This window comes from Heterocephalus glaber, unplaced genomic scaffold, assembly GCF_053883595.1.
Source record: "Heterocephalus glaber isolate CG9 unplaced genomic scaffold, H.glaber_assembly_v1.0 deba00001594, whole genome shotgun sequence".
Classification (NCBI taxonomy): domain Eukaryota; kingdom Metazoa; phylum Chordata; class Mammalia; order Rodentia; family Bathyergidae; genus Heterocephalus; species Heterocephalus glaber.
This window is the reverse complement of record NW_028258369.1, coordinates 8,890,530-8,911,858: the sequence shown is the minus strand read 5'-3', so window position 1 is coordinate 8,911,858 and position 21,329 is coordinate 8,890,530. Positions and strand designations below refer to the sequence as shown.

Here is a 21,329-nt window from a genome sequence, read left to right as displayed (position 1 = left end):
AAGTCTGACATCCATTCATGATAAAAAAAAGCCCTAATGAAAATATGTATAGAAAAAATTTATTTCAAACTGATAAAACCCTTTTATGACAAACCTACTGCCAGTATCATATAAAATGGGGAAAAGCTAAAAGCATTCTCTCTAAACTCAGGAACAAGAGTGTCCACTCTTATTGCTCCTGCATGATACTTTACCCAGAGCAATCAGCAAGAGAAAGAAATAAAAGGAATATAAATAGGAAAGAAGTAAAACTACCCTTATTTTAAGATGACATGATACTTTACATAGAAAACCCAAAAACATCCATCAAAGAAAACCCTCTTAAAACTAATAAACAAATTTAGCAAAATGGCAAGATAGAAAATGAACACACAAAAATCAATAGCATTCCTGTCCGTGAATAGTGAACTCACTGATAAATCAGGAAAGCAACCCCATTCACAATAGCCTTAAAAAAAGAATTAAATACTTAGGAATTAACCTAACCAAGAAAGCAAAAGACCTCTATAACAAAAACTTACTCTGAAAAAGGAGATTGAAGAGGACATTAGAATGACTTCTGTTCCTGTATAGGCAGAATTGACATTGTCAAATTGGTCATATTACTAAAAATGATACACAAATTTAATGCAATTTCGATCTAAATACCAACAACATTCTCCACAGAACTAGAACAAAAAACAATCCTAAAATTTATAGGGAACTAGAAGAGGCTCCGAATAGCCAAAGCAATCCTGAGCAAAAAGAACAAAGCAGGATACATTATAATCCTGGATTTCAAGTTGTACTGCAAAGCTACAGTGATAAAACACTATGGTACTGGAATAAAAATAGACACGGAGAACAGTGGAATAGAAGATACAAGAACAGCTCCATATACCTTTAGCAATCTGATTTTTGATAAATGGGCTAAAATCAAATGCTGGAGAAAAGGTACTCTCTTTAACAAATAGTGATGGAGGAAGTGGTTATCTGTGTGCAAAAGAAGGAATGTAGAACCTTATCTCTTGCCCTGTACTAAAAACAAATCAAAATGGATGAAAGACCTAGATACAAATACAGAAATATTGAAGATGCTAAAAGACAAAGTAGGTAAAACTCTTGAAGACATAGGTGTAGGCAAGGACTTATCCTGAACAGAAGCCTAATTGCACAAGAAACAATACCAAGAATCAACAAATGGCATATTATCACATTACAATGCTTCTGCACAGCAAAGGAAACTATTATCAGGATGAAGAGACAACCTGCAGAATGGGGAAACGATTGCCAGCTGTTCCATGAACAGAGAACTAATATATAGAATATATAAAAAACTCAAAAAATTAGCCCCCCAAAAGAAAAGAGCCAATCGAGAAATGGTCAATATAAATAAATAGACACTTCTAAAAAGAAGTATAAATGGCCAATAAGTTCATGAAAAAATGTTCAGCATCTTTGCCCATTAGGAAATGCATATCAAAACTCCATCTTACTCCAGTGAGAATGGCTATCATCAATGACTCAAAAAAATCAACAAATGCTGACTAGGATGGGAGAGAAAAAAGTATCCTTCTACATTGTTGGTGACACTGTAAAGTAATATCACCACTATGGAAATCCCATTGAAATCTCTCAAAAAATCCCTCTAAAATTAGAAATTCCATTTGACACCCCCACCCCCGGCCCCCGTACCTCTACTGCTCTACTGGGTATCGTCTCAAAAGACTTAAAGTTGTCATATTACAGTGACAAATGCATATTCATGTTTATAGCAGCACAGTTCACAACAGAAACATGATATAGAGAGAGAGAGACAGCTATAGATATATATCTCTATGCACACACACACACACACACAATAGAGTTCTACTCAGCTGTGAATGATAAATTTGAGTCATCTGTAGGAAAATGGGTAGATCTTGAGACTATAATGTTAAGTGAAATAAGTCAAATGCAGGTTAAATATCACATGATATCTCATATCATATACTCAAAATATAACTAGAGAAAAATAAAGGAAAGATGGTAGAAAACAGGTAAACTTTTTGGAGATGGGACAGAGACCTGGGGAAGGGGTGAGAGAGGAAGATGGGTGGGAAAGGGGAGTAAAAATGGTGAAGATGTAATACGCTATGTGCCAGTTCCCCCAAATAAATGTAATTATTATGTATCACAAATATACACTAATAAAATAACGTCAATAAATGGGGAAGGACCAAGAGACAAAAGAAGGTATGTGGGGAATAGTAACATGAGCAGAGAAGAGACAGCAATATAAATGAGGGGTGAAAGTAGAGATAGGGAGATTATATCCAGTTGTTGAACTAACAAAGGTATCTATGCAAAGCAGCCATTGATGTAGGGATATTTAATAACATACATAGAACACTGTAGAACTGAAAACTAATTTGCAGTTTTCTCACACATGTAAATATATATGAAGACCAGTCCTAATAAGCTGAACCAAATGACTGACAGAGAAGTAAAACAGAATAGAATAATTATACTGCTGTTTTGGTTAGGGGCTGTCTTTAGACTACCATATTCAAGAGCCTCTGGTTTTCTCAGGACTATGACTGGTAGGGCATGCATGCATCTTCTTCCTGCAGGTCTCAGCCCAAGACACAGGAGTCATGTTCCTAGAGCTATTCCTGCAGTTAACTCTCACCTGTCTCGCATGCGCGCTCATGCTCTCACTGTTGCTGCTACCCCAGACTCTTTCTTGCCTGAGATTCCAGTGATACCCGGGGTCAGGAAGGACACAGCTGCAGCTCCATCTAGCAACCTTGGAGTGGGTTCCAGCTGCCACAGTCCTCCAAGTCTCGTAGGTTGCAGTTCCTGCTGTAACTAGTGCCAGGAGACACTAGATCAAGACAGGATCATCCATTCTGTCTTGCTTAACCCCAGCACTTACTACTTTTAGCTCTGTTGAGCCAACTTAGTCTCCTAACTCCAGTTCCTGGCCAACTCAGGGCTGTACCTTCTGTATCTTTCAGCCCCAAGCACTTGGTATTTCTAGCTCCACCAAAGCTTACTGATTCACTGTCCCTGTCTGAATTCCTCTGTGCCTAGGCTATCCTCTCTGTTTTTTTCTATCCCTAGAATTTGGCATATCTAGCTCCACTGCTGTACCCTCTGGGTCTCTGTATCACTCTCCCCTCAGTACCCAAGTCTTCCCTGGGAAGCTTTCTGGATGAATATTTCAGACCCTAGGCCCCACATTCCCATGGGAAAACTGCTTTGCCAGGCTGGTACTGAGGGCAGTGGTGTCTATGCTGATTAACCAGCTTCTTCCTTTGGAGGGCTTTGTATTTTTCACAAAGTAGTGCACTCTCCAAACCTCAGCTACAGTGAATGCCAGAATAGAGCATCAGCTCATTTCTTATTCCAGCTACTCCTATCTCTAGATTTTTACCTATTTGCTATCACCTTCAAAGTATATTCCAGTGGTTGATCTCCCTATCACCCTGTGTGCTGACCTGGGTCAGTGATCACAAAAGTTTTGTAAAAAATTTGGAGAGATCTATCAGTGGTATTGTCTCTAGTTCATCATGATAGATCTCTCCAAATCTTTTTTTTACAAAAACTTTTGTGATCATGAAATAAAAGCAGGCAAGATTTTTGATACTATTCAATGCAGTTTGAATTGGTGATTGTTATCAAGATGTTCTCAGATTAGATTGTCAGGAAACAGTTATTTTAGGTGTAGTGAATCAAATTACAAAAATAATACATAACCATAACTTTCATGAATATTCTTAATGAATATTATGTATAGGTCTTATACATAATTTGGAATTTATTCATAATTTACAGTATAAATATGTTGTGCATATCAGATACATTCTTTTTCACCTGAATACCTTTTTATACAGATTTTACAAAATAAATTGCCAGTTAACTTTCTTCTACTGTTTCTTTTATTTTTTCTCATTAAAAAAAGTTACAGTGAAAGGTAATCTGTATGGTACTGTTCTTAGATTTTTTTTCCTCATTAAAAACATATCAAAACGCAATTTGTGTGTTATTTATAACATGTGTGTACTATGACTTTTTTGTGTGTTTTTTTTTTCAGTGTAAAACTCTTTCTGGAGTCTGTGATCACATCATATCCTTGTCATCAGATCCTCTGGTTTCACAGTCTGCTCACCTGGAAGTGATTCAGCTGGCGAATATCAAACCAAGTGAAGGGCTGGTAAGAGATACAAGTTTTATCAACGCCACCATCTATCAGCAAATAGCTCATAATGTGTGCAGAGCAGCCTCCAAATGTGAGAATATATGAATTTCAACAGTGGATATTTTCTTTTTCCTAGAGAAGTTAAGGTAGTAGACACTTGTCATGATAAGTAGTTTCATATTAACTGGGCATGGTGGCACATACCTATAACACCAGAACTCTAGGAGGCTGAGACAGGAGGATTGCCAGTTCAAAGCTAGCCTGGACAACTGAGCAAGAACAGTCTCGGAAAATAAATAAAAAGGACTGGGGATGAAGCTCAATTCCCTGTACTGTAAAAAAAGTTATGAAGATAGATGAAAATGGAGAATTGAAATTGAGGATTTCTGAATTATCCCATTTAATTTGCTGATCGTTTAGCTTCAGTTTTACTCTTTCACACCCTCCCTTCGAATAAAATTTCTTAGGCTTAAAGAAAATTGAAGTTAAGCATTTTATAATAAGGAACACAATGCTACCTGCCTAAGTAGGCATTTTGTTTATTTTAATTTTAATTTATTCTAGCTTTAATAGATCTTCTCCTATAATGGGTAACTAAAAGAAAATGACATTCTTTAGAACTTGCACTCATTTTTTAAGGGTATGAAAATGGATATTGCTAGTACTATGCTAACACCTGTGAAATCATTTTTTTATTATGAAATAATAAATATAATCATCTTCTGTATTTTCCTTTGATTTAAAATGAATTAATTCTAAGCTTAGCCCAAGGATGAGTATTTTTAATAAACCTCCAGAAAGCAAGCATATAAAGTTGATATTGATGAGGGAAAGACAAAAACAAAAATCTGGCTAGGGAGCATGTTACCTACTACACAATTATTACACATTAGCTTAATGCTACTGTAGATAAATTTTACAATTAATGACATATTGGAAATTAAAAATCTTGAAAACTAATATTAATAATTGAATTTAATTAACACATTCTTAAAGATCTCTAAGCATGTTTAACATTTTATGTCCTTTTTCATACACACACATATATAACTGTTTCAGAAGGCAAAACTTTCATTGCCTAAAAATAATTTTTTGGATGAAGGCAATCTATCTATTCTATACAATGACTATTCTCCTGATATTTGGCCATTACTTTGAAGACTCCATAGTTCCTAGTGTTTTTGTAGCTTTTATGAGTGTTTCATCTGGAAGAAAAAAATCAGCATATCATACATAATCACATGGTTATATGACATAACTTATGTGTCATATATAATGTCTAACTTTGATTAGTTTTAGGAGCTTAGGTCTAATATTTATAAACTTATTTGAACCAATCTGTATGATTTTAAATTCTAATCATAATAGTTCCCACTTAATCTGTTTTATTTTCTTTGGTTTCAGTTATATATGGTCAGATGCAGTGCAAAAGGACTAAATGGAAATTTCCAGAAATAAACAATTCATCAACTGTAAATTACACACCATTCTAAGCATTGTGATGAAATCTCATACCATCCACCCAGAATGTGAATCATCCCTTTGTCTAGCTTATCCACGCTGTATATGCTACTGGCTCATTAGTCACTTATTAGCCAATGTAGTTATCAAATTGACTAGCATCACAGTGCTTTTGCTTAATTAACCCTTATTTTACTTAATAATAGCCCCAAACTCCGAGAATATTAAGGCTGGCTATTCATATATACCAAATAGAAGCCATAAAATGTTTCCTTTAAGTGAAAAGTTGAAAATAGAAAATATTTTGAGAGACAAAGAGATCACATTCACATAAATTTATTGTTACAATTACTCCTATTGTTTTAAGTCTCTTACAGTGCCTAGTTTATAAATGAAGCTTTACCATAGATATGTTTGTATAGGAAGAAAACAGCATATAAGTACTAATGGTCTAATACCATCCATGGTTTCAAGCATCCCCTGGAGGTCTTGGAATGTGTCCCCCATGGGTAAGGGAGCACTGCAACCTCTTGGTTACCTTTACAAAGTCGAGTTTTGCAAACCGATAGTATTAACAATTTTCCTTTGGACATCTCTCATTTCTGTAGTTATCAAGAAAAGAAAAGAAAAATTTTAGAATGGAAAATTATGAACTAAGATCACATTTTAAGTATATTTTAAGGCCCTTTAGTAATTTACTGTAGTATTGTTAATTACTGGGGAAAGATGTTAGCAAAGATCTTGTCTCCTTCTTAGTTTTATAATATTTTATCTACCTTTAATAAATACAAGGATAGATGTTAAATTCAAAAGTATCTTGTATACTGTCACCAGCATAAGGGAACTAATAACATTTTAGATATATGACATTACTAAAATGACTTTTTAGAATTAACACCCAGTGATTTTTCAGTAGTTCCATACCATGGACTTTATTGCTTTTTTTAATCTCTTACATTCAGTGAAAATATATTGTTTATGTGCAGGTATCTAAATATATAATTAACATAAAATATGGAAACAACATAAGGATTATTATGTTGTTATTATGTTTATGTTACATAAATGCTAAATGTATTATTTTTCTGTGAAGATATTATTGGTTGTAGTTAAATTTCATATTTTGGATTTGAAGTTAATTTAAAGTAGTGCTTTTTATTTATGAAATCAGTATTTTGAAATTCAAAAACAATATTGTAGGCAAAATTCAGATTATTTTTCCCTAAAACTAGAATTTAAAGTAATGGAATTTCCTTAAAGGGGAAAAGTCATTTATTTTATCATCTGTTTTTCTGATTTACTTAAATTATTTAATATTTAAAATATGAATCTAGGGCCAGGGATTTAGCTCAGTGATTTCGCCACCTGCTGTGCAGGCGCAAGGACCCAAGTTCAATCCCCAGTACCAAAAAAATAAAATAAATAAAATATAAATCTTTTATTGTGATTTTTTTCCTATAAAATCTCATCACTATCCATAACATGAAGTTTTTAATTTACTCTCAAAACTTACCCAATTGCAGGATATCTGGATAATTTTTAAACTTTAATGAAACTTTTTGTAAAGTGGCTTTATTTAAATGGGAAATGGACTCTTGCTCTTGGGAGAAGAGATTGCCACACATTACCTATTATTTGTTGATTTCAAAGATGACTTGATATAATTATTAAAACATTGTGGGGCAGGGGATTTAGCTCAGTGGCATCGTACCTGCCTCGCAAGCGCAAGGTACCGAGTTCAATCTCTGGTACCCCCCAAAAAAAATTGTCAATAAGAAGTAAATGACGAAATATGGTATAGGGCAAAATAGCAGGAGAACAAATTTCATGTAAGTAAGATTTTATTGCTCTTCTGGCTCCAATTTCTCCATAGAAACCTCCTTTTTATTATGTAATTATATCAAGTATAATAGCCTAATGACTTACCAATATTTGAATTTCCTGTGTTAAGTTTTACATTGCCACAGAATATACTATGAATTCTATGGAAAGTGAGGTGGGTTCTTTCTTCACAGATTTGAGTTACCATGCTGAATTTCATAAGTCTCATAGGCAGTTCACTTATCAAGTACTCATTTGATTGAGTATAGGCTTATTTGGATAAGCTTTAGAAAGCAGAAAATTCAGATAATAAGAACATTGTTAAGTCATGTATTTTTAAAATAAGGTTATAATATATTTGGAAATATTTTAATTGCTTCAATTTTTTCTAATGATGTCTTTTTCTTAGGGTATGTATATTAAATCAACATATGATGGCCTCCATGTAATTACTGGAACCACAGAAAATGTAAGTGTTTCAACATTTCAAATTTTGGTATATATGTACTCTCACATGATTGAAGTTAATTTCTAAGGACAAGAACAGATGGGAGTTATAATGAAAACATGTACTGAATTAGTACTTACTGGCTTCTTTAGACTTTTAGTTATTTGGTTTAGTTTGGAATAGCTACTAGAAGTAAATCAGATATTTTCTGTTTGCAGCCAGAAAGTTATCTTTGTTAAGTATTTTCTGGCTCATGACAAGTTATTATGACATCTAAAGGAGTCTGCTTTCACCTGTCAAATAGTTTAGTTATTTTCAGAAGCTTACCTAATGTGAAAAAGAAACATCAGATAAGTCAGACTTTCTAAATACTTTAATTCAGTGGAGAGAACATGGAATAACTGAGTTGTTTTCACAGTGAAGTTCCATAACCACCATCATCAGCCTCCCTTGAGAACTTGCTAAAAATACAAATTCTTAGACCCCACCACAAACATTCTGAATCAGAAATTCTGTGGACCAATCTTTATTAATAAGAGATTGTGTTATAACAGGTGGTTCTAAGGCACAATCTTATTTGAGAACCACTATGAACAGTGGGTCAGAACTCCCCAAGCCTAGATCCTACAACCAATTCTACATCTTACTGGCACTGTAAATTTTGCAAGTCAGTTAACCTCTCTCATTGCTTTGGTTTACTCAGTTATAAATTAGAAATAAATTATCTTCACTGTATACCTCACTAAGTTGTGAAAATCAAATAAGCTAATAAACGTGAAGGACTGTGCTATAGCGAACCATAGCTATGCTGTAAAAAGAGAAATATGAAGTAATCATGTTGGGCATTAACATGATTGGTATAATTGAATTGAATAACATAATAAATCATTTCTACATTTAGTTATTCCAGATTTCCATTCTACTCTCATTTAAGCAGGTGCTGAGCTTTGAATTTATTATTTTTTTCTTTTAGAGATTCTGAAAAATGGCATGTTTTTGCTGTGTTCCTTTAAAGAAGACTGAGGTGGAATTAGTTTAATCTCAAGTTATTATTGATCTCAACATTTTACCAGCTTTTTCTTCTTCAAAATCAACATTCTGTTTATCTAATTCACCTATTAACTTTAACCTTTTACTGGTTTTTTCCCTCCGCTTCTCTTCATGTCTTGTAGAAGGTGAAACATATTATATACATGGTAGATGAAATGCTATAGCAGCTTTATATTTGGTATTAAATATGAGATCAAAAATATCAGTTAAATGCATATTGTAAACTATTTGACAATTTTAAATTTAGGAAAATGCCACAAACTATATTCTTGCCACTAACCATTCTCATTTATTTGTGTATTCATTTAATCACTCATTTATTCATATGTTTGTTTAACAAAGCTCTGCTTCGTGTCTGCTATGTTCCAGGCATGATACTAGGTATTTGAAGGATTTTTGAAATAAACTAACTTGCTGTCCCTGAGGTACAGATAGCTAGTAGGGGTTCATCTGTATAAACAGGTAGCACAGTTTGCTTGGATGAAAAAAGGAAAAAGTAGTAAATGCTGCCAAATGAAATCAGAGAAGAAATCACAGAAATGGTGATTTTTGAACTGTATCATGAAGAACTGGCAGGAATGGATCTCTCTATATTGTCTGGGATCTGTTAAAAAGAAAAAAAAGTTGAGCCCTATGCCTTGCTCATATTAATTATTCAGTAATGTTTGATAAATGGATAAATGAACAAAGGAAAAATTGATTCTGGAAGTAATTCAGATATGAATCATATATTAATATTTCATCTTTTGATTCTTTTTTCTTTAAATCATTTTACTATTTTTGGTACCCTTAATCATTTACAATTAAGAACTGTGTGTTGAGTCTTTAATTAAGTTCCTCTCTAAAGTGAGTAAGTTAAATTTTGCTTTGCTCTGCCCTAGTTTCTTTGTTTTTCTTGTATGAAAATTGAGGAGTTTGGGCAAACTGATCTCTAGGATCCCTTTTTTTTTTTTTTTTTTGTAGGGGAATTGAACTCAGGACCTTGCGCTGGCAAGGCAGGCACGGTGACACTGAGCTAAATCCCCAGCCCTCTAGAATCCCTTTTAATACTGGAAGTCTATAATTTATCTGACTTACCCCCTTTTTACTTACCTGTGCAAAAAGTTGTTTTATTTTCTTTGAATTTTATGTATCAATCATCATTTTCTTTTACATCATTACTAAAGCCGTTTGCTTGATATTTTTCTCCATATTCTCCTATAAAAAGATCAGCTATAAATCAAATAGCACAGTGACTTACTATAGTTAAATCCATTAAGGTAATGATTTACAATCTTCTTGGATTTGTTCCATAATACTGATCTGATTGATAATATGCTCATCAACTAAAGGTGCTATGAGACATATTATTTTTTTAAAATTAGGTTCATACCTTGGCTGACTCTGCCCCCTTAGTAATATGCTTGTGTTATTGCTTCAATAAATGGAACTCCTTGGAATATTGTCTTGAGTATTGCCCTAGAGCAAATAATTTTAGTGTGTTTTTAAAAAGTTGAAATTAATATTGTTTCAAGATTTCTGTGTTTTCAGAATTATTGGAAATTGGAAATGAGTAAAAAATAAAGTAACTGGTTATCACTTTTAAAGTAATTCATATTCTAGGTTATCAAAAGTACCATAACTCTGTAGATTTTATCTCCATGTCATTCTCCCTTAGCATTCAATAGATCCTAATGGGTAAAAGCATTTACAGTTGGTTTTGATAAACATGTTTTTAGTAAAAGCACATTTTCTATGTATTCAAAATAGAAAATATTGTTGTGATATTAAGATGCCTAAAAATTCATACAATCTATAATCAGTAGTAACTAGAGAAAAAATGCCATTTTAAATTTAAGATTAAAGCCCTACCCAGGCATACACTATACTAAAATTAAATTATCAAGTTGTTTTATCTTTATTTGTGTTTTAAATCTCTTATGAAAGTAAAGAAGTGATGGAATTATTACATCCTTTATAAGTGTTGGCATTTTAGTTAATATACTCTGGTATAATGTACTTTTGTTGACCAGTGTATCACATTGTATAAAACATAAGAAGCTGTATACCCTTATAACTGGGCACTTTGAGAGAATGTTATATAATGAAACTTTGAGCTAATTTCTGTCCATCTTTTAATTTGCTTTTCTAGGTTATTCTGTTTTTAATGGTGAAATAAATTAGCAATTTAATTATCGGATTGCAAAGTTTTGATGCTGATCATACACATGTACTTGAAAATACTGATTTGCTAAAGTTAATATGATTTATATTAAATACAGTGGTCACAGTAAAAAAATTAAATATATATATATTTTATATTTAGCTGACACAGTATTTAATTTAGTGGCCTGGGAACATTCATTCATTCACTCAGCAAACATACATAAGGCAGTTGCCCAGTAGAGCCTAGCAGGATTTTCTGAGTAAAATTTTCAAAGGTTAATACCTGTTATTATTTCCTTAATGTTCTCAAAAACACATTATTCTTTTACAACCTAAATACTATTTTTGAATTTCTGTTTTCTATAATTACCTATACATATAATGCAAACAGTACATTAAGTACAAGTAACCATTTTTGTTAGTTTAATTCCATGAAGATTACTTGCATAATTTTTTATATGTATGGTGTAGGGGATCAAATCCAGGGCTTCTCTCATGCTCGTCAAGCATTCCATCACTGATGCACATCCCTAGCCCTATAATTAATTTTTAAAATCTAATTTAAGGAGATGAACCTTTTTTAATGTTTCCAGAGAGAAGAAATAACTGATAAACTTAATAATTTTTTTATCATTTCTTTCATGTTAAACTCAGTCACCTGCAGATCGGTGCAAGAAAATCCATGCTGGCGATGAAGTGATTCAAGTTAATCATCAGACTGTGGTATGTATAATTACCTTAAGAGTCAGTGGGAGGAACTAACTTAAAGATTTGCTAAAGCTTTGAAAAAATTCCAGTGAAATGAGATGGCTATTTGTATACAAACTAATTGAAATACCTTTTAAAATAATTGAATATGTATTGATTATTCTTAATTTGGTAGAATATAAGGAATGGCTTTAAGAGAAAATGTGGAAACATTGGTGGTGATTGAAGTTAGATTTGCATTTCTTTATGGACAGATACCAGGGTAACAGCATACATTCCACGAACTGACATAACAGTTTTGGAATAGAAATTAAAGCGATGATGCATATGAATTCAACCTTTTCTAGTATAATGTTTAGAAGTTTTATTTTTATAAATTATTGAATTAATTATAGCTATGTTTTGTAACAGCATGCATCTATTTATCTACTTTAACATTTATTTGTTCGATAAAGTGTGGTGGATTTTTGCTCTTTATTTTCAATGCAGATTTTTATAAAACTTTTAATCTTCAGTATCTTAATTGGTTCTTCATTTTCCAAAAGGGAACTACAGTTTTAGTTTTAAAACTATTGCACCTAATTAAATAACTTCATAAATTATTCTTGCCCTGTAAACCTCACAAATCCATTAACAAGCCATGAATGATAATGACATTCTGTGACTACGATAGATTTTCAAATGCTATTCTTATTAATCTTAGATACTGAAAATGAACATTATATGATCTTCATTTTTTACTTTTTTTGTCTGAGTTGATTCACTTTGTTTCCTTTTCTCTGCCAAAATAAAGTGTATTGTCCTTTGAAATGATGTTAGATATAATATTCTTCATCTGAAAAAAGTGGGATTTTTTTGAATAAACATTCTACTTATGGCGTACTAACTCTTCAACATGAGCATTTCTTGTTAAACCACTTAACTGAATTTGCTTCTCCGTTTCCTCATGATGGAAGATACTTTGTGAAAAAGACTTTTTCCTAATGATATTTTAGAAAGGCTCCTAGGCACTGATAATTAAAGCCATAATGTTTCTTCTACAAATTTGTTATCTAAATGAAGTAAATTTGCTGAAATTTTAAAAAATTAAATGCATCAGTGTATGGTGAGCAATGAATAATAAAGTGTTGGTATATGGCCTTTTCACTCTATGACAGTTTTGGTTACTTTCTGTTCTTATTACTAGAAAGTGTACAAAGTAGTTGCCCAAAAGGAAATTTCTTTTCCCATAGGATGAAGATTTGGGCAGGTGGGATAAAGCAGCTACTTTAGTAGATGTGCAGCTTTTTTGTCTTCTGATGTTCATATTGGCTCCATTTCTGCAATGAGACCTTAACAAATATGACTTCTGTTGAATAGTTTCTGCATGAATTTCCACTTCATCAATTCTAAGAGGGTAGAAATCAGTCTGTAATGAAATATAAAATTGCTTTTTGGATACTCTTTTCAGAAAAAATTCTGTTTATCAAATGAATATGAAAGTCTTTAAAAGTCTACAAATGAGTTAATGAAATCTATATGGGTTGATGACATTTAAATACTGCAGAAATGTAAAAATACACCTTTTCATCACAGGAATATTCTAAAATATTGAAAACTACACAAAATGATGATTAGGGAAACTTGGTTCCAGTTTTTGCTGTGAAATTACTGTATTTTATGGCTTTAAGTGAGTCAAGTTAACTGAGGATCAGTTTCCTTTTTTATTATAATAACCATAGTCAACACACTGTCCTTACAGTGTGCTGAGCATTGTATAAAGTATTTGACATACTTTATTTCATTTACTTATAATCCCACAAAGAAGGTATGTGTTGAAATTGAAACTCAGAACCTAATTCATCTGCAAGTCAGTTTTCTGACTCTAAGACCCATACTCTTCAGATTTTTAGACCTTTCCAAAACTAAAATTATAAAATTATCAGGCGAAAGAAAAAGAATACCAATAAGAATTTGAATAAATCTCAGGATTCATTGAGGTATTGGTGGATGTGAGGGTGATCTCACCTTGACATCTGTCACCCCATTGATCGCCATTGTTGATTTGGCTGATATGGCTTATTGGGTGCATGTCCCTTTCCTCCCTCACCTCTCCATGTGTCTCTCCCGAAGCTGCGAACTCCGTTGAAGAGGCTGACCACCCCTGATAGAGGAGGACTGTTTCCTTGTCAAGGGTATACGAGTAGCTATGCTCCCCTGCTAGAGCCTCCAGTCAACCTCTCAGGGTCCATTGAAAGATTAGTGGGCCTAGTGGAAGAGTAGATGAAAGGAAGTAAGAGTTTACATAACTGGGGTAGTGAATCAGCTGAACTTAAATTAGAAATAGGGTTGAAATTTAACTTTTTGCCATTTCCTCACTGGTTTTCTTGCCCTCAGATGAATAAAATATGTAAAACACTAATCGCAAATGCCAGCACATATTAGCGACTCAGTAACAATTAGCTTTTTTACCTGTCTTCTTCCCTTTTGCCCATCACAACAGTCAAACCATTTGGAATCCTGTTTCTTGAAAGCCTGCTACTAGAGCCAACAAATTGGTTTTGGGTTATAAAGGAAGAAGAAAATGTGTTCAATTTCATGAAAATAGCCTTGTTTAATAATGTGATTGATTGCCAGATTTTTTCTTTGTGTTCAAGTGAGAGGCATATTTGTGCAAAAATGATACATTGTGTTTAATGCAATATGCTCTACCCTCCTTTTCTTATTGTTTCCTGTGATGTGGTCTATACATTGCTTTTAACTTTTTACTAGACAAAATACAGAAGTGGTGAAATGGAAATTTTCTGTTTTTGTTACTATCAAAGGACTGGTAGGTAGGTAAATTAATTGAACCAAGTATAAATTACTTATAGTCTGCAGTTATCCATTCCATCCCTACATTCATTACAATGGACATTAAGGGTTGATTATGATGTTGCATTAAAGTATGGCCTAATACGTTTGAAAAATATAATTAATATTCTCTATTCCATTAATTAATTGACCAGAAGAGTGAGATAATGATAGTATTATTCTATAACAATTTAGACTCAACAATGAAAAGAACAATGTTAAATCTTACTATTTTTGATGATACTACCTCAGTTACTATTTTTCTTAATTCAAAAATTTTTTACTACAGGCAGTAATCTACAATATAAAATCTGATAATTTTTCTTTAAGATACACAGAAAAACAATACAAAATTTTTTTTGCTGAGCGTCTGAGTTCGATGAATCACAGATGAATTCAGTCTTTTTTAATTAGTAGTGTGATATATCTTCAAGATGTACAATTAGATGTATTTTTAGTTTTCTCTTTTAAAAATTCTTATATGAAATGAAACTGAAGGTTATATGTCCTTTTTGTGTTACTATATTCTTTATTATAAACGGCTTTAAGCTTTCAAATCAACATACTTCTGTGGCTGAGAAGCTGTGGCTGCCAGGTAGGAAGAAGAAAAAATCATGAACATCCAAGAAAAGCAGACTGAGTCTTATTCCATGTGTTCCCTGCCACTGAAGATCCAACTCCTCAAAAGCTGCTGGAATCTCCCAAGATTTTTTCTACTTCATCTGCCACTACATCCCTCTCCCTGGGAGATACCTCTGCATAGTTTGAACCCGCAACTCTGCCCTCATGGTGCACTTTTAATACTTTTTTTAGCTGATGAGACTATAGTTATTAAAATACATTTTGCCATATTCCTAATAAATCTGTTAAATTTCATAATAATACGGTTTTTGTTGTATAAGTATTCTGAAGCTTTAGTATCCATATTAAAAATAAATGCCTTCTTAGGAATATCAGTTAAAGAGTGGCATATATGATGGTTGAATCCAGCATTTGGAAAAATTTTATTTGTGTTAATATTAAAACATGACCATTGCTACTTTTAAATGCCTTCTGGAACCTGGTGTCTATTATGGCAAGAAATGATTCAGTAGATTTGGCTAGAAAAGCTACTGAAATGGAAAGTAACCTGGTTGGGGTAGTCAAGAAGAAGGTAGACTGGCAAAAATAAGATGTTGAACATTGATTAGTGACAGATTAAGCTCGTGTTTTTTGTTACTCTCCCAATAGCAAACATTATTGAGCAAAACTTGTAAGTGATCGCAGAGAGGGTAGAGGGAAGGGAACAGACTAAAATGCTGTTGAGTCACATAAATTTAATTCCAACTTCATTCTTATGTCTCCCTTATTTTTTCTTGTTCTGGCTCTATCCTCTTATTTCTCACCTTTTTGTTCTTCACCTTTTTGTTTCTTTCAACCCCAGAACTGCAGGAAAGTACTGTTCAAAGGGGAAGCCAACATAATCACAATGGTTCAGAGTGTGGTGACCCATTAAAGTTCATCTCTCCTCTTCTCTCACTCTTACTCTATAAACCCTTCGCTGGATTTCAGCAGAAATGACTGGCACATTGAGTGGAGTCACTATCATGACATTGTTTAACATTAGATATGCTTTCTCTCGCTCTTCTAATTTGCTAAATTTTGTCTTTTTTTAAGTTTTTCATCCTATTCCATTTCCTTCTTTCTTTTACCATTCTTATCTCTTCCTACTTTATTTCTCCTCCATTCTTTGTGTTGTAGTTTTCTTTTTTGTTTCCTATTCTGTTCTCTTTTTTCAAAGCAAAAATATTTATCATATACTTCCTTACACCCAAGATACTGAAATCTGAGAACTAAAATAGCACTGTTTCTGGTATATCCCACATATTATTCCTGTAAACACAAGATGTTACTGGACTACAGAGATTATGTTAGCATGATTTTTATGTATTACTTAATGAATGTTTCTTACAATACCCTAAAACAGCAATATTAAGATTGTGAGTAATTGATATTCTAAAAAAGAGCATATAAATTCTTGTCTGGGAGGAAAAAAATATGAAGAGGCATTTACTAAAAATTAAGGGAAACAATTCATCATAGGTTTCATTTATTCATACTGTTTTATCAGATTCATCTTATATATTAGATAGTTTATGAGATGATCATAGAATTTTTTTCTTTTATTTTACATTGGACATTTTGGCTTTAATGAAATTGTGTGGAAACTGGTTTTGAAGTGCCCTATATTGACACATATACATTGTGTTTTTTCATCTACTCCATCATCCATTATAATATTTGATTATTTTTTGTTATCAAACCAAAACTCAATATCTTAAGTTCTTATGTAAAGGAAATGAGTTATGTGATACCGTTAATAATAACTTCCTGTTAACCAATTAATTTTCTTTGCAGATTTGCACATCTTGGTTTGTTTCTTCTTTACATAGGTATTACTAGCTTCACCAGGATATATGTTTGTAATACATTGATTGTAATACATTGATTACTCCAGGCTATTAAATTAAATGTATAGTTCACTTGCAAATCAGTATCAATAACTTCAGCCCTTGTGAAAAAATCAAGAGTCTGCCTTTCACAATTGCCTAATCCACTGCCTCTCAGTAATAGAGGTGGACAATTAGTAGATAACATTGAACTGTGTGCAAAAATTATTTCATGAAAGGAAAACACTATAGAAAAACATGTAACAGAAAATTCAAGAGATAATAACATTAAACTTCAATCCTTTTTAGGTTATTTAGCCTTTGAATTCAAGTAAAAATTTCATTCACTAAATTAAAATTTTGATCAGCATGGCAGCTGAAATTGTATATAACGTAGACTCTCATTACTTTTACATTTCCTCTCACACTGTCCTTTTCTACATTTTACCGTTCTAATACTAGGCAATAAAGGATTTTTGTAGTTGAGGTAAATGGCATATTAATAGAGCTCACTATCCATTGAGAGCTTACATTGAGTTACCTTTTTTGTCTGAGTTTCTGAGATTCTGGTAAAGTGATTCTGAAGACAACTTCTGCAGTGCACATGTTTACTGGTGTGTACTGTACTTATGGAAGTTTCTAAACTAAAACTTTTTATTAATATATAAAATGTTGTGTATTTACTATATACATATGCAGATATACATGCTTTATTTTTGTGTTTTGATAAATATATACATATATTGCAATATTTACAAATATTTTGAAATAAGCATATCTTTGTGAAGTGTCTAGTGGTAAATGGCATTTTAAAAATTATATCACTGTTTGTAAATTTTAAGCATGTTACTCTTAAATACTAAAGTTTGGGTTTCTTTTTAATTTCTTAGTTTTTGGGGGTTCCTAAATTAAATATAAGCATGAAGTTTTCATAAGTATGGATGTTTTCTCAGAATTTCTGTAACTAGGAGTTTCAGATTTTGAATGAGGCTTTGTTTTATTTCTTAGCTTTGGTAAACTTTTCTTTTTATTTTAAAATACATATATTGCCAGTGTCTTTAGAAAAAGAATAGAAATGATCTACAGAAAGGAATGGCTGAAAATTAATAACTTTCAAATATGTGCAGACATAAATTATTTTAACTCATAGAAAGAGCTTTACACAGATTTAATTTCAAACCTGTTATATCATGAATCTTTTGAAATATGCTACTTCTCTTTTGAAGATTGAAGTTCTTTAATCTGATCAGAGATTGACCCCACAAATTCACTTTTCACTATGATGTCTTCTTCCTCTTCTCTCCCCAGAATTTTATGTTTTGAGAAATAAAAGGACATCATGAATGATGATGAAATGAAAGTAAAATAGGCTTTGTTTTGGTTTGCTATAGCATATATGAATGAAAACCGTGAAGCCTCCAAAGTAAACCTTTGGCTTTCAGAGATCACAACATTACCAGATGCCATATTGAATTGGGAAAAGGGAAAGACAGCTTTATGTTCAAAACGCAGACTTCTAGCCATGGCTTTGGAATTAGCTTACCACAGAAGCAGAGACAACAGCAATACAAAGGGTGAACTTAATAGAAGTGGTAGGTTACAAAAGACAGTGCAAGTAACAGGGTATGGAACATCATTACCTTTGGTGAGAACTATCTGGGTGATCAGCAAAACTTGAAAGTAAAAAAATTATGATTACTATTTTGTTCATCTCATGAGCTTACTTATGATCTTGATTAAGGGTGAAGAGATTACAGAGGGGAAAAAGTACTAGCTGCTTGTATTGCTCGAGTTGCCTCTTTCTCTTGGACTCATTATACATCTTTAACAGTGAGAATTTTGTTCTCTGCTAGTGCTTTCTCTTTAAATATTGCACAAACTTATGTACACACATACATGACTGCGAAATTCACATAAAATATTAAGTACTGAAACATTGAGGTTCGAATTGTGAGCAATTCAACATGTTACAAGATTTACAGTAAAATTAAGCCAGATTAAAAACAAATGCCTTTTAAAAAGGATAATTCTAGACATAGACTTATTTCACTAGATTAGTACCTTTTAGAGTTAAGGCATATGTGAGATGGAGGAGTTTTCCCTATTGAAAAAAATCTTTAATTTCCTTCCCTATTCCTTTTCAAATGTTTCTTCCTATTATCCTATTCCAAGAGTATTTTTTCTAGTCATACTTGTAAAGTATCAATGATGTAGTTTTATTTGAAATGGATAAACTTTAGGGCTTTTTTGAATATTTAAATTATTCTATGCTAGGATTTAAACTCATACGCATAGTTTTAAACCTGAATATATACTTCTAGCATATATTTGAGTCAAGATATTTTTTCCTGTTCAGTGAATTAATGACTGTGAAAGAGGAAAATTAAAAGATCTCCAAATGTACTATAGTTTTATAGTGTAAGAATTTTTCATTAGTATTTTGTGAAAAAAATAAATTTAGGTGAATCTTGTAGATTAATACTCAATATTTAGTTCTAAAATCTTTTAAGACAGGGCATGTCAGAACTTATTACTTCTGAAATGCTTATAATTGTGTAATATTCCTCTAAATAGCTTGTTTTGCTAAAGAAAAAGGTAGTCATTGTTGTAAAGTGTTTATTAGATATTTCAATAACTTTTTAATAATTCAAAGGAGCAGAACATTACAATGAATATCTCAGCACCAGAATACTTGGCAAAGGCAGATTATGTTTAGCCATACAGGGATGGGTTGTATATTGGTTCAGATATTCATATAGGCACACCTCAAGCCTCTTTGACATTTTCTTTGTGAACAGGTAATATTTATGCATTGCAACCTATGAGTAAAAGCTTGTGTATATGCAGGAGAATGTGTAAATATTGATAATGAGTATTTTTTGTCTTGTAAAGAGTAATAACTTGAAAATATTTTAACAAATGCCCTATCTTTCTACCAGTGAATATAAACATGCTCTCTTATAACTCCAAATGTAGCCGTGCAAAAGGTAAAGGTATAGGTTGATTGGTTTAAATTCTTACTTTTATGCTTATTTGTAACTTTGGCTACTTCGGACTAGAGACGAGAGATAATATTTTCATAATGTCAGTCAAATAATTTTCCAGGTATTGTTTGGAAAAGAGACAAGCCAGACACGTTGTAAAGGGATCAGAGGCAACTTCTTCCCTCTATGTGTCCAGAGGAAAGGGAACCTCTTATCTCTTCTACATCTTTGTCACAAAGCCTCTGTGCACCTAGTCAAGGCAACCAGTTTTCCAGGACCCACCCACTTATGTGACCTTTCATCCAGAAATACCTGATGTCCACTTCAGCCTGATTAAAAGCTCCATCCACAAAAGTGTAGAACCTCTGGCTTTTTAACAATTGGGATATCTTAGTAAACTTTTTGGAAAATTTAGTTCTGTTTGTATTGTATATAAAATACGTTTTTATATATATGTTGGGGATTGAAGTATATGTAAATTACTAAGCGATAAGATTAACCATTGCTTTTAGACACTGACTTTTGTTACTTTGTCTACTGAGGAAGATGATATTAGTAATTCAGCATATGTGAAAAAATTATCAATAATAAGACATGTTATGTGTAAGATGTATATAGTGGTCTTTAAAAGGTTTCTTTTAGCTTGTGAGATTCCATATAAGTGAAACAATCTATTAAAGTATTGAGAAAGAGAAACTTGAAACCACTACAAAATTCTTTTTTAAAAAAAATACCTTCTTAAAGGTATTTACATAATGTGTATGATAAGATAGAATCCTTTTAGGACAAATACGCACTTTATCCACTGTTCTATTCCCTTATCTTAATCATATAACAATGCCTTTAGGTCGGGAGTATTCAACATAGAAATACTAATCTTTCTCAAAAGTTCATTTATAAGGAGAACATTTATTGGTAATTTGGCAGCAAATAACATATCATAGCTTTAGTATCAAGTATATTACATTATTTTGTTTGGGAAGTCATTTAACCTTTTATGTGAAAGATTTTAAGTATATTACATATAGAGAAAATTGTAATACTGCATCCTTTTTCACATACAAAACTAATCCTCTAGTGTTTAAAGGGCACCTTATTGTCTTTGAAACATTTAGTTCTCATGTTGCCATATCATTTCACTAATCAGGTCATGAACGTATTTTATAATTTGTAAGGCATTTATTGATTGCAGGATCTATTTAGACAAATGATACTCAGTTTCTTTTTCCTTCAAAACCCAGGTTTGTTAGGGTAAGTAGAGAGGATATGAGGAAGAAAAATGTGCAGTA

The 21,329-nt window shown here is 32.3% G+C and overlaps 1 protein-coding gene across 12 annotated transcripts in view; it reads left to right on the top strand.

Moving 5' to 3' along the window:
* Cnksr2 (connector enhancer of kinase suppressor of Ras 2) overlaps positions 1 to 21,329 on the top strand; it is a 272,194-nt gene that overhangs the window by 128,338 nt on the left and 122,527 nt on the right. For all 12 annotated transcript variants that reach the window (XM_021245320.2, XM_004866183.3, XM_021245322.2 and 9 more), the window contains exons 6-8: positions 4,058 to 4,177; positions 7,854 to 7,913; positions 11,742 to 11,810. In XM_021245320.2, the coding sequence (XP_021100979.1) occupies positions 4,058 to 4,177; positions 7,854 to 7,913; positions 11,742 to 11,810 (249 nt within the window). The remainder of the gene's footprint in view (positions 1 to 4,057; positions 4,178 to 7,853; positions 7,914 to 11,741; positions 11,811 to 21,329) is intronic.